Source organism: Phallusia mammillata, chromosome 3 (genome assembly GCF_965637545.1).
Source record: "Phallusia mammillata chromosome 3, kaPhaMamm4.hap1.1, whole genome shotgun sequence".
Taxonomy (NCBI): Eukaryota; Metazoa; Chordata; class Ascidiacea; order Phlebobranchia; family Ascidiidae; genus Phallusia; species Phallusia mammillata.
This window is the reverse complement of record NC_137254.1, coordinates 10,932,169-10,950,103: the sequence shown is the minus strand read 5'-3', so window position 1 is coordinate 10,950,103 and position 17,935 is coordinate 10,932,169. Positions and strand designations below refer to the sequence as shown.

At 37.8% G+C, this 17,935-nt stretch overlaps 1 protein-coding gene and 2 long non-coding RNA genes across 5 annotated transcripts; 2 read left to right on the top strand and 1 right to left on the bottom strand.

The window, feature by feature from the left end:
* Positions 1-8: 8 nt before the first annotated feature.
* On the top strand, positions 9-7,504 carry LOC145218876 (uromodulin-like). 3 transcript variants are annotated; one of them, XM_080086273.1, is made up of 7 exons: positions 9-1,934; positions 2,919-3,076; positions 3,599-3,770; positions 4,026-4,096; positions 4,200-4,389; positions 4,635-4,743; positions 7,083-7,504. In XM_080086273.1, exons 2-7 carry the CDS (start codon positions 2,931-2,933, stop codon positions 7,232-7,234), a joined length of 840 nt encoding a protein of 279 aa, XP_079942399.1. In that variant the 5' UTR covers positions 9-1,934; positions 2,919-2,930; the 3' UTR covers positions 7,235-7,504. The 3 variants fall into 3 exon arrangements, with proteins under 3 accessions (XP_079942399.1, XP_079942398.1, XP_079942397.1); XM_080086272.1 differs by having other exon boundaries at positions 2,737-3,076; XM_080086271.1 differs by lacking the exon at positions 9-1,934 and having other exon boundaries at positions 2,663-3,076.
* Positions 7,505-13,264: 5,760 nt separating this feature from the next.
* LOC145218605 (uncharacterized) lies at positions 13,265-14,311 on the top strand. The gene is made up of 2 exons (XR_013857668.1): positions 13,265-13,326; positions 14,020-14,311. It is a non-coding gene; the product is annotated as an uncharacterized LOC145218605 (long non-coding RNA).
* A 1,708-nt stretch (positions 14,312-16,019) lies between these two features.
* On the bottom strand, positions 16,020-17,013 carry LOC145220237 (uncharacterized). The gene is made up of 2 exons (XR_013858043.1): positions 16,887-17,013; positions 16,020-16,280 (listed from the first exon to the last, which is right to left on the bottom strand). It is a non-coding gene; the product is annotated as an uncharacterized LOC145220237 (long non-coding RNA).
* Between the last annotated feature and the right edge of the window lie 922 nt (positions 17,014-17,935).

Here is a 17,935-nt window from a genome sequence, read left to right as displayed (position 1 = left end):
AGGGAATGCCGTAGCCCAAACAATTCGATTTTGAGGTCTATTTTTGTCTTCCGGCCCAAACCTTTCTTTCCAACCCTCTGCGATGTGTAGCATGTCTTCCGTCATTCCTTGATGAAAACCAGAGAGCAAGCACTTCTCCCTGAGTCTGTTAAGACTGTTACGGTAATCTTGGTCTAGTTCGTTTAATCGACGCATGCGAATCGCTTCGCCAAAAACTATCGATTTAAAAACCGACGGCGGGTGGTGGGAATGACCGTTTAGAAAACTACGTCCTTTTGCAGTTGGTTTGATGTAGTCCCTTGTTATGAAACCTTTAGGTGAACTTTTTGTTGTGATGTGGTTTACGTCAAGAAACTCCAAAGCCTTGCCTTCCTCCTCAGTTGACACTGCCCTGAACGTAAGTGTCAGCCCGTAGTTTTCAAAACCCTTTTTAAGTGAAGTTTGTACTTGTTTCGTATTTTCGCTCCCGGATGATATCCATAATATGTCATCTATGTACCTTTTGAAAAGATGAACACCACATATCACATCCCTGAGTGACTGAACGATGTAGTGGACGGCAATGTTTGCAACCGAAACTGAATGGTTGTCGCCTGTGACAATGCCGCTAGTTTGCCTATAGTAAGCATCCTTGAACTCAGTCACTACATTACTCAAGCAGAACATAACAAGTTGAGTGAGTAGATTTCTTCCTTTGACGCTAAAATTGGTATGTGTGCTCAAAGCTGAAGATAACGCTTGCTTTACCAATTCGCGGCGAAGGTTTGGATATAGGGCTGTTACATCTTACATCTGCTGCTTGTGTTTTATTAACTCAAAAAGAGAAAGCTATGGAACCTTTGGCTTCCATTACATACAAAAGGCCACCCACGCTGGCACACTTTCTATCCAACTTCAAAGTTTTGTCCATCGGTAAGGCAGGCAAAGACAACGGCACAGGCTCTTCAAGTCCATGCGGAAAATGCGCACTATGTGGTAATTTTGGTAGTCACCAAACTATGGTGTACCATACCACCGTTTTAAAAACGCCCACAGGCAGTATCCAACTTTGCCAAAATCTAACATGTCGCAACTACGGCATTTATGTGGCCACTTGCCGCAAGTGTGGCAAGCAATATGTTGGTCAAACCAAGAACAAGTTCTCCACACGGTGGAATACCCATCGCGCCACTTGGAAAACGTTCGATTGCTCGGCAAACAATGACCGAGCTGCGCTACTGCGCCACTACGCGGAGAACCATAGTGCGATATTAAAGCGTAAACCGCTCATCCACCTGTGTTTTTTTGTTGTGTTTGTGCAAATGCCTTCACCCAATCTTTTAGATATTTTTGAAGATAAATGGCTGAACAAAATCAAGGCCGAAATTAACATACAAAAAATGATTCTGCCGCGCGTGAGGTAATCCCATCTTTGTGTTTCTACCCCTTAATGTTTTGTTTCTTCACGCCTAGAGGTTTATTTACTTCCCACCGTGTTCTGTAATGGCTTATCAGTTTATCACGTCTCTTTTTTCTTGCCTTTTCTCGTGTCGCTTGTGGCCACTCGCTAGTCGTGGTTTGCCTCTGTGCTTCGCAGTTGTTTAATTTGTACAGTTTTAAATTTTTAAAAATTTTATAAGTGTTTTAACTATTTTATTTATTTTTTACTACTTTTACCTACAGCCCCTTACATGTTTGCTTTTTTGCAGAAACTGACGATGCCTATTTATTAAGGCGAAATATATATTTCTGTTATTAAAAGAAACGATTTATGCTTTTATCTGTTTTTATGAAACAGTCCAATACAGAACACATTAGATTATGAACTCGGTGACACACTTTACATCGCATTGGAAAGGGAAACTCCTCTTTCTAAGCTCAATGGCAACTGCAAGGTCACGGGGTCAGATCCGTCGTTCGTATTTGACGTTGACCAATGCGAAGGCCTTTGGAAGGTAACTTGTGATTTTTCAAGCAGTTTCGCTGTAAACAAACAGGATTGTAAGACAAAGAAGATGATGTTTTAATGATGTTAAACAAGCATCACTATTCACTATTATTTTATTGCGCCACCGCTACCAAACATGTCAGCTTGTGTTTGTCTACAACAGTGTTTCTTAACCTTTTTGGCGCTCGTATCTTTTGATCTTTCATAAAAATTTCTCGTACCCCCTGTATAAAAGGCAGACGAAAGTAAATAAAATTGTAATGATAGAAATAACTCAGTGTAATTATAGCTTACGTGTTGAATGCATGCATCGAAACAGTCAATTCAACAAAATGTACAGCACACCAACAATCAGTCAAATACATATATCAAAGTAACTTGTTACGCCTTCTTCAGAAATATGCCTAAATAGTTTCACACTGCATGTCGTACCCCCTGCTTTGGTGCTTCGTACCCCCAAGGGGTACATGTATTGGTTAAGAACCCTTGGTCTACAAGATTATTTAGACAAATTTTCAAATTGTATCGATAAATAAATACTTTGTGTTAAGGCAGTGGTTCCCAACCTTTTTTGTTACATTCCTCCCTTTGCCCATTTTCGAACTATTCATTCCTCCCCATAAGACGAAAAACAAATAGGCTAACATAAAAAATTATAGCAATTTGAAATAGACCTTATAATTAGGGATGTCCATTTCAGAATCCTTTACAACCGTTTCCAAATGTGAACCGGGTCCAAATTATAATGGACATAATAATGTGTGTACAAAAATATTGTGTAACATTTCCAATGTAAATTTTTTTTACAGTTTTTATGAAATTCCTCCCCTGAACTCCTAAAATTCCTCCCTAGGGAGGAATTCCTCCCCGGTTGGGAACCACTGTGTTAAGGACTTACGATGGAATGTTGACCAACTTTCTTGAGTAAACTTTATTTATGTGGTATTACGAAAATATTTATGTAGATTTTTGTTTGGGTATTTATTTACAGAATGAGAACGATATGGTGTCAGTGTCTTTCTTGATCTGGAGATTCCTAGCTCCGTCTACTGCCGTGATTCAACGCGACGTTCAAAACAAGCTCAATGTGACTTGTCTATTTGACGCCGATCAACTTCTTTCGTCATCCAATGTCCAACCACAAATCGAGTAAGAAGGCCAAATATTAGATTCTAAAGTGACGTTCTCAAGTGACACATGGTACTTGACACAATACACACGTCAAATGTCACATGACACATGACAGGACATAGTGTCCTTGCCTCGTTTGGCATCACATGTCATGTTGTAGGCGTTTTGTAGCAAGTGGAATTCTATTCAGGTTTTGTAAGAACAAGATTCCTTGACGGCGAATTAACAGATAAGTTATCTGCGTGTGCTCAAGAAGTGTGCGTTTGGTTCTAATCCGTTTAACGACACAACTGCATAGCGCAGAACTTTAATGTGACATATCCAGTACTATAGCATAACATATCTAAATGAATATACAACAAGTTATACAATTGCACGTAGGTTTAGTTTTATGTTCCGGCTAAATAGTTGTACAATTTTTCTTTACCTGTGGATTTGTAAACATCCGAAATGTACACATTAGCCTTCAAAAAGACAAAGTGTTCGACAATATATTTAAAACATTTCTATCTATTTCTGATATACGTAAACGATTTGTAGATCCGCTGAAATTTCAGCTGAGAATTCAGGAAGCTTTGATGTTGCTTTAAATCTCTTTACCAACGAACATTTCAACGAAAGCTTGGCCGGGGAAGTCACTGTGCCTAACTACATTTTTGCTGAAGTCAAACTTGATGAAATTTCTCCAAGCAACGATGACTTCATTGTCCAGGTAAAAACAAATGCACAGAGGCAACATAGGTTGATAAATTGTAAATTGTAGTTCGTGTTTCAAAGAAAATGCAACTTGCATTCGCTGCATTACTTTGTGTGTAACATTAATTTAAACCAATGTTATTAGTGATTTTTTTGAGTAAAGATTGTAAAATCGTAAAATACATCTGAGTTGTTCCTATGCTAACAATTCAAGCATCGTTTGGGTGCTATACAATTTGTACAGTTGGTTTAGTACAGTTTTTTTATACAGCCCGAAGAATGTTGGGCGACACGCGTTGAAAACTCCAGTGGTTTGCCGAACTACCCGGTTGTACAAAGCGGGTAAGCTTTACTTTAATTTGCTTTGTAGCGTGTGCTCTTGGTTTTCTGAAATTGAACGGCACATATTATTTCGCCTTGCGTAAATTTATGTCAATATTTTTAGATGCGTTGCGCCACCTAGTGGAAGCGAGGCTGCCGACGCGAAGATGTTAATCCGAAATTACGAATCCAACTTTGCAACGTTCAAGCTGATGAGCTTCGTGTGGACAAACTTTACCGAGGCACAACAATTTATCTACATCCACTGCGACGTGACCATCTGCCAAAACTCAACTGGACAATGCCCTGGACAGGTAAGTTGAGTTTGTTTGTTGTGCAATGCTCACAATAAGTCCTCCGCCGTCCAGTTGATTGCAGCATTGCAAGTATAGTGGATTTTATACATTTTTTTCAATATGTTTGCTTTAGTTAAAATAATCAATCAAAAACAACACACAATTTGTATGAGTTTATTTTCAGGATCTATTTAACTGCTTGATTTATGCTTGAAAATATTCAAACTCATGAAAAAAATTATTAGTATCAATCTTATTTGCAGATGTGTGGTGGGAAAAAAAGACGATCCCCCGACAACAATGGACGCAACCAACGACTTTCTGTAGGGCCAGTGCACATCTTACAAACTACCAAGTATTTGCTTGTGCAAGGTAACAACGCAATAAACTCTTTTTCCTGCATATTAACTTAGTTCACGACAAAATACGGCTGTTGCCTATGTTTCAACTACTCAAATTATTGTATTTATCAACTAAAACAGGGGCGGGCAACATACGGCCCGCGGGCCGGATCCGGCCCGCGACGGAATTTTGAGCGGCCCGCGGACAGTTTCTGGTCTTACATGATAATGTGGCCCGCGGCCACAGTCTGCTACAATCCCCCACTACTTGCTTACTACGTCAAATTATAGTTGTAACGGACAGTAACGCTCCCCAATAGCAAAAAACTATCCCGCCGTTGTTACCATTGCACCATACATCCATTGTTACGACATAACTGCCAACCATGTGTGTGGGCACGGTTTCCTTTGTTTCCACACGTGCAGCCTAGTTAGTGTTTCAGCAGTATCTAAGTTTGTGGTTTATGCATTAAATTTGCTGTGGTGAATAATTTTATGTTATATCAGTTAGATTGTTTGGACTGTATTGTAATTGTGACGTTCTTGATTGTATTTGGTTTAGGTCAGTGGTTCTTAACCGGTGATCGATCGAACCCCAGGGGTTCGACGAAGGTGTTTTTGAAGTACAATACAAATACTCGTTTTTGTCAAACTTTAGGGTCTATAGTCGCTAAAAACGGCAATTTGTATTTGCTTAATATCGAAACACTGGAAGGTTAAACTTAGGCAGGGGTGTTTTAAACTGCTCTAAACAGTTTTTGTGGTACTAAAAAGAGTATTACCAGCCTAATAACCATATGTGTCAGACTTTTTGTACGCCTATTGTGTGCCAACAATGCGAACAAAACAGGTACAACAAGCATCACAATATAGATTGTGACATCATAAACACTTAAGACTGATCTCCTCGCTGTGCAGCTCAATCTATGCACCGAGCTAGAAATTAATCTGGGCTTTTTGGGCGCTATTAGATGGTAAATGCATGATATAAACCAAATATTTTAAAACAAAAATAAGCAGGCAAATGGCGGCCGTTGGTAAAAGAAGATTCTGCGACGCGGCCGTCCTAGCAAAATGGTTGTGCAACCCTGCACTAAGGTTTTCTTTTCTTTTTTTGACGTAACAAAGAGCATTGTTCGCGTTGTTCGTAAGCAGAAAAACAACGAAATTTTGTTGGCAGCAAAAACTTATTACTTCATCTTTTCCATGTTAGTGTACAGATGCTAAAAATACAATGCTTCATTTTGGTAAAAACTAAAAGTTGCCGGAATTAAAGCAATCCTGAAACAAGTTGCTTGTATTATGATGTCAGAATTTAACAAAATGACAAACAGTAACTGTTGCCACTACGTTTAAACAAAAACTAATTATGACCCACCAAACAAAATGGGTTAAAAACCTAGGATGTAACTTGGGGTTCGACCAAAGGCTGAAGAATATAGTAGGGGTTCGGCCGTTATAAAAAGGTTAAGAACCACTGGTTTAGGTCGTCAAAAATCCGTTTTATCACTGGATAAATACGCGATTAATGTATCGATTCAGGAGTCCGGCCCGCCAAGTACTTCATTTTCCCATATCAGGCCCGCCGACTGGAGAAGTTGCCAGCCCCTGAACTAAAACCTTTGGGGACATATTTACTTAAGCTATATTAGGCCTCAATTATCAAAGATTTCGCCTGTTTTTTATGCCTAAAATTACTGCGCCTTAAAGTGAATTTGTGAGTTTGCGTTATTTTAATCCCCGATGCGTTAACTCACAGTGAGTCCACCGTCAAACTGCCTGATTTATAGCAATTCCATTGAATTTGTATTATTTGAGACTTATATCGTAGGGGCGGTAATGTAGTGCAATCCGTCGAGTTTAACTGGGTTGGAGCAATGCCAATTAAGTTTCTTAAACAAGGAAACGCAAACTGCTGAGACATGATTAAAACCCACAAACTATTGAACACGAGTCGGTTGAACTTACTACTCGACCGTCTTGGCAAACATATGCATGGCTTGACTCCTAAAGTCTTTTTGTAGTTTTGTTTTAGGAACAGACTCTTTGCCTTAACAAGGAAACAAAATTTGAAGTTACTTTAAGTAAGAAAAACTTGCAACTGAATAAAAATATTTGGTAGGTTCGAATCCCACCATTAACTGATATTTTAATCTACGACTTTCATTCGCACTGGAATGCATTGAAATCCAGCTCGACTCGCAATCAAAATTCTTGTAAGCTTGGGTTACTTCGAAGTTTATATGAGAGTGGTATTATTGTTAGTCTTCCTGAAGGGCTGGTTTCAGCAACAAATGTTCTCGCACGTATATGTATATCCATATCCAAGATATATGTAACATCACGTATATGTAACATTTGTTATTGCAGACACTCCAGTAGACAGAGGTGAAGCAGATGAACCACATGACATCTTCCAACTTGTGATGTTTGTTCTTTTGGCTGCAGTAGTGATAGGAGCTGGTTACCTCTTATGGGGCAAAATGATCCAAGATCCAAAATCTAAACAAATTCGTCTGTAGATGAAATTTCTCAAATACTCAACATTTTATGGTTTTTGTCGACATAAAAACGCCTACAAAATTTTTGCATTTGTTCCATAAACAACAAATTTTGCAGCGTTTTCTTCCGAAATTCGTTGATGTTAAATTTTCCAGGGGAATTGAAACTAACCATTACACAACATGCAACATTTCATGTTGATTGTTTTCAAAAAAATACCTTGTCAAGGTGTTTTTGTGCTTTAAAGACTGTAGGACAATATAATCGGATGCAATTACAACTGTTGATGTGTTGATTATATTATTACCAAATTTACAGTCGTGTATGGCTAGGTTGAAGAAATCAGTTTAGACTAGCATCTGTATCCTAATTAAATTGTGACAGGAAGTTTCAAAAAACTCAGAATATTGTTGGCAATTAGCGGATATTTTGTTTTTACTCAATTCGACTTCCTTGCGAGGTTTGAGCTGACAAGTCGAAACGAGCCGTTTTTAAACAAAATTGCTAAATTTGCACAATTAAAAAACGCCTTGTTCAAGACCAATTGACAATTATTGTCTTTCCTGAGTCTTCATTGTATAACCATGTTGATCAAGCTTTCGGGCTGAAAAGGACTAATCGCAATATAAACTGTGTGTGCTGAGTTTGTATTAAATGGTCTGGTTTGAATAATAAAGTTTATGTTAGCATCTTCATAGCATACATACATATATATATATATATATATACATATATAAACAGTCAAGACATTTTTAATGTACGGTAAACCTCGGTTAAAACGCACTCGTTTAATCCGAAACTTCGCCTAATTCGGACAAAACTTAATTGACAAAGATTTGTAATGTTATTCTGAACAAAACATTTCGGCTGATCCGTTTTTTTTCTTCTGGATCTTTGCCTAATCCTCTTTCTATATCTTCTTGTCCAGAATTTTTACGTTGTAAAAGCAAATTTGCACGAAAAACTATCTGGCATTTATGACACTGCTTACTGGTGGCTATTGCTACACTGCACTGTTTTTCATTCTGTTAGTATTACCTTGGGCAGACACTGGGCTAACTGAAGTCATTATACTGAACGAAAGACGTAAGAGCTGGAACAAAACTCTAAAACACTAAAAAATGCTGGCATGCAAAGCCATTGTCATTTCGACGAAAAGAAAAACATTGGCACGAGGCATTCAAAAGTTTACCGCCCACATCTGTAACGGTTCAAACCTGGAATGGTGCAATGTTTGAATTTGCAATTGTCTTGTAATAAATCTTAATTAACCTGGCCTATCGACGGCGTTAAACGAATCAACTCGAAAACCGGCTGCGTCTAAAGTAAAACTCTCTGCCTGGCAAGAATTCGAAAACACAGGTGTGTATAAATCTGGCTTTGCTTGAAAAATAACTTTAAGAGCCCAAATACTTGTATCCTCATCCGAGGCGGCAGAAAGTTTCGATTAGATTTGACTGACCGGCAGCCATGTTTGTAGGTAATAACCAAACAGTTTTCGAGATGTATAAAATTGTGTATGTGACAAAGCATTGTATAGGACTTAGTATATATTAAAAAGCACTGAAAAACGGAAATACTTTAAACCTTGTGAGTACGGAGTGGTTTCAAAATAGTGCCTTCCAATGTATTTTTTTGTAGAAACACTGCTATAAACTCGAAAAGATATTCTGCAAATCTTATTAGTCGTAATCTAGTTTGATTTTAATAACATTGCAGATGGTTAGAGTCATGTAACAATTTGCTTCAGTCTGTTACTCCCAACTGGAGTGCCCTTAGATGGTACATCAGATGCTCTTACATGACAATATAGTTTGAAACACTTTTCACTGTCTGCAGTTGCTGAGATGGAGTTTGAAAAAAAAGCTCTGACAACCAACATTTGTTACCAATTTTCAAGAGCTTTTCTGACAATTGTATTTTTTTCGACGTTTCGACGTCTTATACAGGTTGCCGTCATCAGGGTAAATAACACTGGATGGGACTAGTACAGTGCACGATAAACAAAGGAAAAAAGAATTGAAAGCAAGCACGTCACAACGCAACGTGTTGTGTTGCACTGTTGGTAAATATTCCATACCTCGTGATATAGTCTTTTCCTGTAGTCAGGCTCCCGGGCCACAACAGACGCCGCATTGAAATCAATACGGTTATCTTGTGGTACCGCGTGACCGGAAAGGGCCGACTTCTTCGCGTCGCTGTTGGCAACATCCCGTTGATGTTCCTTTCGGCGGGTGTTGACCTTCCAGCCTTCCCGATATATATTAACGGTCACTCGGCGCAGGAAATAGAATATACAACACCTCGTTGTTCAAAGGTGTTGATTGGATCTTTCGGGTGACTCAGTAGCTTGCGGAGAGTATTGGCAGGTTGGACGCCAAATGCTATGCCGAAGTCACGCAACATACGCCGTAAAATATACAGCTTCGATATGTACAGAAGTGTCACAAATCACTCTGTTTTTGGATGGGTCCCTTGTTTGGGGTTGCGCGTCGATCGAGAAGAATCAGTTGGGGTAGCCGTTAAATTTCAAAGCTGTGCGAACTTTTGTTAGTTCCACCTCGCAATGGTCGCTATGTACATACGAAACTGACGGTTACATCGAAACCTCGGAATATGGTATTAGCAATGATTGCATATTGATTTAAGTTAGTTAACGGCCGAGTAACAAGCTTGAATTTGAATCGAAGTATGAACTGGTATTGTACGTTCCGTAGTGTTGACAGAACTTAATGGCTTCCTTCTATGCTTGCTGAAATGCAAAAACTGTGCATAGCGCGTACCAAGTCTTTTGTTGCAAATGCCTGCTTTGCCAGTTGTATCACTTCGCCCATTACTCGATTCCGCCACCATATGGCACGGCATGGGATGCGGTGAGATTCGAACCCACGTCAGGAGCATTTTCGGGACTAGCGCTGTACCGATTAGGCTACACAGACTTAGCGGTGAGCCCGTAAAAGAAATCACAAGCATTGTTCACTGTGTCGTATGCGTGTCAGCTCCGTAGTAGGGGATCGATGGATTGTGACCATGTAGGAAACCTTGATGACCGACTGATTCGGTACAATCTATAGGCCTGGCGCACTATGATTGGAGTATTTGTATCATTTTGACACTGTTACTAATCCCTTTTTTTCCTTTCAAACACAGAATGTGAAATCAGGCTAGAACTGAGCTAAATGCCAAGCCCGACTTACAACTCTGGTTTCAAAAATCCCAACCTTTTAAAAAATTGTCATGTTGAGAATGAGCCGTGTTACGCCAACCGCTTTGGTGTTTTATTAATTTCTACGCTAGAAATGGCTGGTTGATTTTCTTCTCAACACTTCCGTGGTATGCAAAAACAGAGACCACGCCCATCTCTCAACGACATATGTTGCAACCACGACCAAACTGCGTTGTATTGGAAAAGCTTCCTCTCTGGTATGCTGCTTCCCGTCGACTTTGACAGAAGTTGCAATTTCCTTACATGCTTGCTGCAGTACAAAGTTAACATATTGAGTTGTTTGTTTATATTTATGTTTCAATCCAATATAATCCTTCGGCATTTTGGTTTGTTGCCATTTTAGCAACACGATTTTAGGAAGCACTTTATTATTTCTTAAGATAACATAATTAATAAAGCACTAAAAAAAAGTAAATTTTATTATTGATTTTGTGAATAAAATAATAAAAACGTTAGATAACTTATAAATGAGAGAGTCTTAGTAAGTATTGATCAAGAACGTCACCTACAAACACGGTTTTATATGTAGCTTAGATGCACCAAAACTTAGATGTAAGTTGTAGCTTAGATGGAAGTTATAACCTTGCATATATAAGGTATAGGCAAATTAGCTAAATGCAAATGCTGGTTTTTGATAAAATGTTTTTAAATGAGTTGTTTTTATTTATCGGGGTAACAAAATAAATTTACTTTTTGTGTGTGTTCTTAGTAAAACTTGAATATGAAGGGGTTTACAATTTACATTTTTTAAAATATTTTGGTCGTTTGAAACGTGTTCTGTTCGCAGACGAAAACATTTTTGTTTATCCTATATTTCAGGTTTGCATCTCCCAAAGCCAAATTGAAGAATGACCATAAGACAAAGAGCTCCTTGGACGGAACTAAAGCAAAGGGAAGACACTTCGAAGAAAGTGCTTTCAGGTTGACTGGAGACTACACTGAAGATATGATGATGTCAAAAGTGTTTGAAGCTCTCGAAAGAATGCGCGAAGAGCAATAAATAAACAAATAAATAAATGATTAACTCTAAAAAGTTTTAAATTAAATGTTATGTATTCGGATACTTTGACGGATAATATCGTTTCAGATTTGGTGTTATTCTAACATTTTTTGGATTATGTTTAATACAATTAATTGCAACCATTTTGTTTTCAAATACTTAACATCGAGAGAAAAAAAAGTTTTGGTCAATATGCCAGCGTACAATGTCGTTATTTCCAGTTGTACTCATTTACAAATCCTAATGGTCTACTCTAAAGATACACAATAATTTCAATCTTTAAAACCCATCACCTACTCACCAGCTACAAAAAAGTATTTTAAATGCCCTTTCTATACTTTATACAAGTTGATGTGTTGTCGGTTTGTATATAATCCAATCCCATCTCAGCAATCCTGAAATAGTATCTGTCAAAAAAGGAAAACTTAACGAGCTATGAACACATGCAAATGTGACACGTCTCCGGCAATTTTGGTTAAAACTATTGGGGAGAATCGAGGTCCAAGTCTGCCACATTTGTTCAAGCCGAATGTTTATGTCAGAAAAACAAAAGATGACTTTGGTACTAAACATTAATTTTACTCCTTGCCAAACTTAATTAGCACAACGACATACAGCATAAATTTTATCTAGTTTTTCAGGGTTACTTGCAGTTGCAATAATCCAAAATTCAGTTTATTATATTTTGCCGAAAAAATTGTGCGCAAACAATCACCGTTTTTTCAGTTCTGTAGTTGAATAACGGAACGTTTTTTCGTCACAGTTGCACAATCTGAACTCAAATTAGATTTTTGGAAAGCCCTCTAGATTTTGGAAAGCCCCTCGAGAAATCGTTATGCGGGCCCTACCGCCTCTACACAACAATGATCATGTAATCAACACACAAATGGTGGAGCCATAATCAAAAGACCGCCAAGGTCCACGTCCTGCGCCTCAAAGGTACGGATATGAACCGCAGGTCGCCATTTAAGTAACCCTGCCCTATGTAGTCAGATTTTTCGACTTTTCATTGCCGATATGTAATTGTTCGCCAATGTTGTTAGCTATAATACAACTTATGCACCTAGTATGTAAAATTTCAACCTAAAACCTTCTATTCACGTGGTTTTGTTCCAAAATATGCTGTTTTTTCATGATGTTGTAAGTCTTACCATGTTTTCGGGTGGTGTTCTGACTTGATCAAAATTTACTTCACGATTGGCATTTGTGAAAACAACTTACGTGTATCAATCTAACTTTCTAACCTAAACATTGTTGCGTTGTTGTATGGTATGCAACATTGACTGTATATTCAGTTAACAGCCGAATAACAAGCTTCCCGAGTCTTGAGCAGAAGTTGTACTTATTGCTTCCTTCTATTGCTTGCTACAGTTCAAAACCAACACATGAAGTTGTTTGTATTTGTTTACAGGGGAAAGCCTATAATCCTATAGCATTTTCGTGTTTGTTGACATTACGGCAACAACGTTATAGAGATCATGGTACCGTGTTAATATGGTCCTAGATATTTTTTACTCATTTCTCTGACGCTGTAGAAATAACAAAAAAAGACTAAAAAACAATGCATATTTGCTTTACTTTATAAAAGAATAAAAGCGTTGGACAGATTTTGTATGTTCCTTAGGTGCAGGTCAGTCAGTTTGAAACCTTGTATGTATATATATATGTCAATAATCCATATACATAGCTAGGCCAATTGGCTCTTTGGTTTTTTACACGTTTGTTTTTTTGGAAAGTGCTTGTGCCAAGAGGAAACGCAAATTTTACCTGATTTATACCGCTTTTTTACTTTTTATTTCTATTTGATTTGTATAAAAGCTAAAAATGAAGGGATACATTCTGTTTCTTTTGGTCAGCGTCGCCATGATGGAAGTCACGGATGCACAGTAAGTTGATTGATTTACACAAGCGATCAAAAAAAGCAACAACAAAAAACAAACACAATAAATAGTTTTCGTAAATCCAATTGTTGGATGCTTATGGAAGGCATTTTCTAAATCTAAAACTGGTTCATTTATAAGCAGGGTGTGAACCCAAATAGCGGAATGGAACCCGAATTAAGCGGTTTATTTCATTGACCTCGAACCGAACCCTTTATTTTCATTGACCTCGAACCGTATTTAAAAAATGCAAAAATGGAGCTTGTTTTACATTTTGTGATCAATACCATAACATATTTCGATGTCAGAACACAGTACCTACTAATACGCGAGATAAAAGCTGTAGGGCGGGTGAAAAATAACAATTAATATGAGGTGTCACTGTGTAGATGGAACTAACATTACACAAAATAGAATTTGAATCGCTAACCGGTTTCGGACCGGATAATCCGACCTGGAAACAAATCAAACCCGAAATGTATGCAATTTTCAAAACCTTAAACGAACCTCTAAAAACAGTAAAAAAGTAAACCCGAACCGAATCTGAACCCACATAACAAGCGGTTCGACTGCTTGCTTGTAAGTCTAAAACTACATTAAGGGTTTAGCTTTAGGCACTAACAAAGCCGGATTCTTTCCAAAACTCAACCAGTTTGGTTTGGCTCAGCAACATTTATAGCTAACATTGTTGGTTTTTAGACGGATAAGTTTCTGGGATGGAACTAAAGCTAAGAAGAAGGTCAAGTTCGTACTAGATGTTTTTGAAATGCTTGAGGACAACGCTGAAGCCATGATGCCGAATGACTTGTTTGACGATGTCGAAAACATGCATGAAGACCAATAAACACCTGAAAAAGCCAAACAAACATATATATTTGGAAATATATGTCTTGTCAAATTATTTTGTTTGTCACCTTTGCTTAAAACTCAACGTTTGACATTGTTTTGTATTTTTAAATGGAACATGTTTAATACATTGATTTGCAATTTTTTTTCGTAGTAACCAAATCGGACACAACCTATTTAAAATTAATCAAACTCGTCTGACGTACAAAGCAATACATTTCCTGAAAATTTAGCTCTCCAATTCAACTGTCTTCAGAGCTTGCTCATGAGTTGTCGGGCCGGCTTGGGGATTTAACAAACGGACTTGATTCAGACCTGACTTCACAAACTGTAAAGAAAAAAAAATGTGTGTGTGTTCTTTGTTATAGTTCTGACAATCAAACTTTCGGGTCATTGCGAATTTCCATAACGTTTCTGATCGGGCTTCGAACTTGTATTTTCATGTCCGGACTGGAATATCGTGTATTTGCCACACGAAGTCAACATACACTGCTTGGACTACAAAACATAGTTACAACAGTTAATTTTTACCAGTAAATCCCATTTCAGCTATCTGATGCATAAACCTCTCTACTTTTCTGAGTTGGTTTTTAATCTTTGTTAAAATAGCCATAAATTCAGCCTTGATGCGTTCAGGCAGACCAGCGAGCTCACTTGAAATGTGTGTTACGCCAGGCGTATTTTATGCGTTATTAAGTTAAGGTAAACGGAGATGTAAAGGCGTTTGTGCGGATTAGCAACCGTGTACTTATGTGTAAATCATACGCTAGGCCTATTAAAGGCATTCTACCGAAGCATTCGTTCACCGAACATTCCCACACATCAAGGCGTGGAATTCTGTGGGATTTGAATCCACGTCAAGAGCTTTTCTGGGCGTACCGCTCTACACCAGTGGTTCTCAAACTTTTTTATTATTTTTTTAAAACGGTCTCTTTGCCATAATATCCAACAGCCCGTCTCGTAACGCCTCGTAAGCTATTTTATATTATAGTGTATGGGCCTAAATTATAGTCATGTCAATCAAAATTTCGGGCCAAAACTGAAATTTTGCTGACAACTCTGTTATCTTTTTCCTAAAATATACGCCTGAGCAGTTTTGTACGTACAATATGAGCAGTTTTGTTTTGTGCCCCGTTTGGTTATTTTTCGAACCTTTTTGTAGAATAAATTCAGCCAAATCAATTGTGTCCCATATGGTTAGATCATAGTCTGTCGAACCCCTGCCACTGACATGTGCATTATACATACAATGCAAGTTACGGTGCTTGTAATTCGACTTTCGGCGGGCTCACCCCTGAGTCTGTGTAGCTCTGTTGGTAGAGCGCGAGTGATGTAATGGCTCTTGACGTGGATTCGAATCCCACCGCACAAATGCTTTATTATGTGGGGTGACCGGCTGTTTCAGTATAATGCAACGCCTTTACATATGATTTACACATAAGTACACGTTTACTAGTCCAAATAAACACTTCAAGACTGGAGTTATACATTTCTGTTCACCTTAACTTAACTTCAAAATCTTAAATATGTCTGGCGTAATATGCTTTTCAAGTGAGTTCGTTGGTCTGATGTCAATCGCTGCAAGATGACGTTTTAGAGCTGTTCACGTTTTAGCACTATGGTAGGTCCAACAGCTTGCTACATAGGCAGGAAATTATGTATATATTTTTAATTACGGACACAGGGTGTGAAATCAGGTCCGAATCAAACCCGTTCATTAAAAAGTCCTAGGCTTAAACTTACGACTCTGACTTGAGTAAGCTCTGAAGAGAGTTGGATAGGAAATGTATTGCTTTGTGTTTCAGAGTAGTTTGATTGATTTTAAAAAAGTTGTGACTGATTTGACTACTACGAAAATGTTGCAAATCATTGTATTCATACTTTGTTTAAAATAAAGTCAAATGTTAAATCACTAAACTGCCAGACATTATAATTTGCCAAACAAATATAACTCTTTGGCGTTTTCGGGTGTTTATTGGTCTTGCAAGTTTTCGAGATCATCAAGCAAGTCAATCGGCATCATGGCTTCAGCGTTGTCCTCAAGCATTTCAAAAACATCTAGTACGAACTTCGCCTGCTTCTTAGCTTTAGTTCCGTCCAAGAAATTTATCCGTCTAAAAACGAACAATGTTAGCTATAAATGGACCACACCAAACTGGTTGGGTTTTGGAAAGAATCCGACTTTCTTTGTGCCTAAAACTAAACCCTAAAAGTCGATTTGGACTCATTTAAAGCGCTCGTCATGTAGGTTCAGATTCAGATTCGAGTTTACTTTTTGTTGTTCTTTCCAGGTTTTAAAACTGATATATATATTTAGGATTCGTTTGTTTCCGGTTCGGCCAAATCCCGTTGGCGGTTTTGTTTCCGGTCCGAAACCAATTAACGGTTTTTATACCGTATCAAATTCTTTTTTTGTTTAATGTTAATTCCATCTACGCAGCCAATAAAACTCCAAAAAAGAGCGACACCTTATAAACAATTGTTATTTTTGACACACCCTATAGCTGTTATCTTGCGAAAATTGTTATGGCATTGATCACAAAATGTAAAACACGCTGCATTTTTGAAAACAATTTATATGAAGTGTTCGGTTAGAGATCAATGAAATAAACCGCTTAATTCGGATTTAGTTCAGCTACGACACCTTGCTTATTAGTGATCCAGTTTTAGACTGAACACCCAACAATGGGATTTACGTTTGTGTAAATTAATCGACTTACTGTGCATCCGTGACTTCCATCATGGCGACGCTGACCAAAAGAAACAGAATGAATACCTTCATTTTTAGCTTTTATACAAATCAATAAAATGTAAGAAAAAAGAAGTAAATTTTGAGTTCCCTCTCGGCACAAACACTTCACTAAAACCCGACCGGTAATACGTGTGTTTAGCTATTTGGCTTAGCTATATATATATATATATTATACATATATCAATGTAAGGTTTCAAACTAACCTACATGTTTGCATGCACCTAAGCAACATACAAAATATGTCCAAATAAACTTATCAAATCTGTCAAAATCTAATCGTTTATAAACAAAAGCATAAAAATGCAGCCATTTTAATCTTTTTAAAAGTTATTTCCTACGGCAAGCGAAAATATCATGATCTCTATAACGTTGTTGACATAATGTCAACAAACACGAAAGTGTTAAAGGATAATAGGCTTTCCCCTGTAAACAAATACAAACAACTTCATGTGTTCATTTTGTATTTCACCAAACAAGGAAGGAAGCAATAAGTACAACTTCTGATCATGACTAGGGGAAGTACAATACCAGTTCACACTTCGATTCAAATTTAAGCTTGCTAATCGGCCGTTAACTCAATATACAGTCATTGCTGCACATAACGCAAACACAGCAACAACATTTAGGTTTGAAAGTTAAATTTTTTAACGCAAAATTTTTCACAAATGCCAATCGTGAAGTAAGGACCAAATGTTGATCCAGCCTGAACGCAACACGAAAACATGGTAAGGCTTGCAACACCATAAAAACAGAACATTTTAGAACACCAACCACGTGAAAGGACTGAGGGTGATGGATAGGGTTTAGGTTGAAATTTTACATACTAGATACATGAGTTGTATTATAGTTAACAAAATTGGTCAACATTCACAAATCGGCAAAAAATCGAAAAATCGGACTGGTCATGGCAGAGTTACTCAAATGGCCAACTGCGGTACATATCCGGACCTTTGAGGTGTTGAATGTGGACTCTTTTAACTATGGGTACACTTTTTGTGTGTTGATTGTTAAGCATCG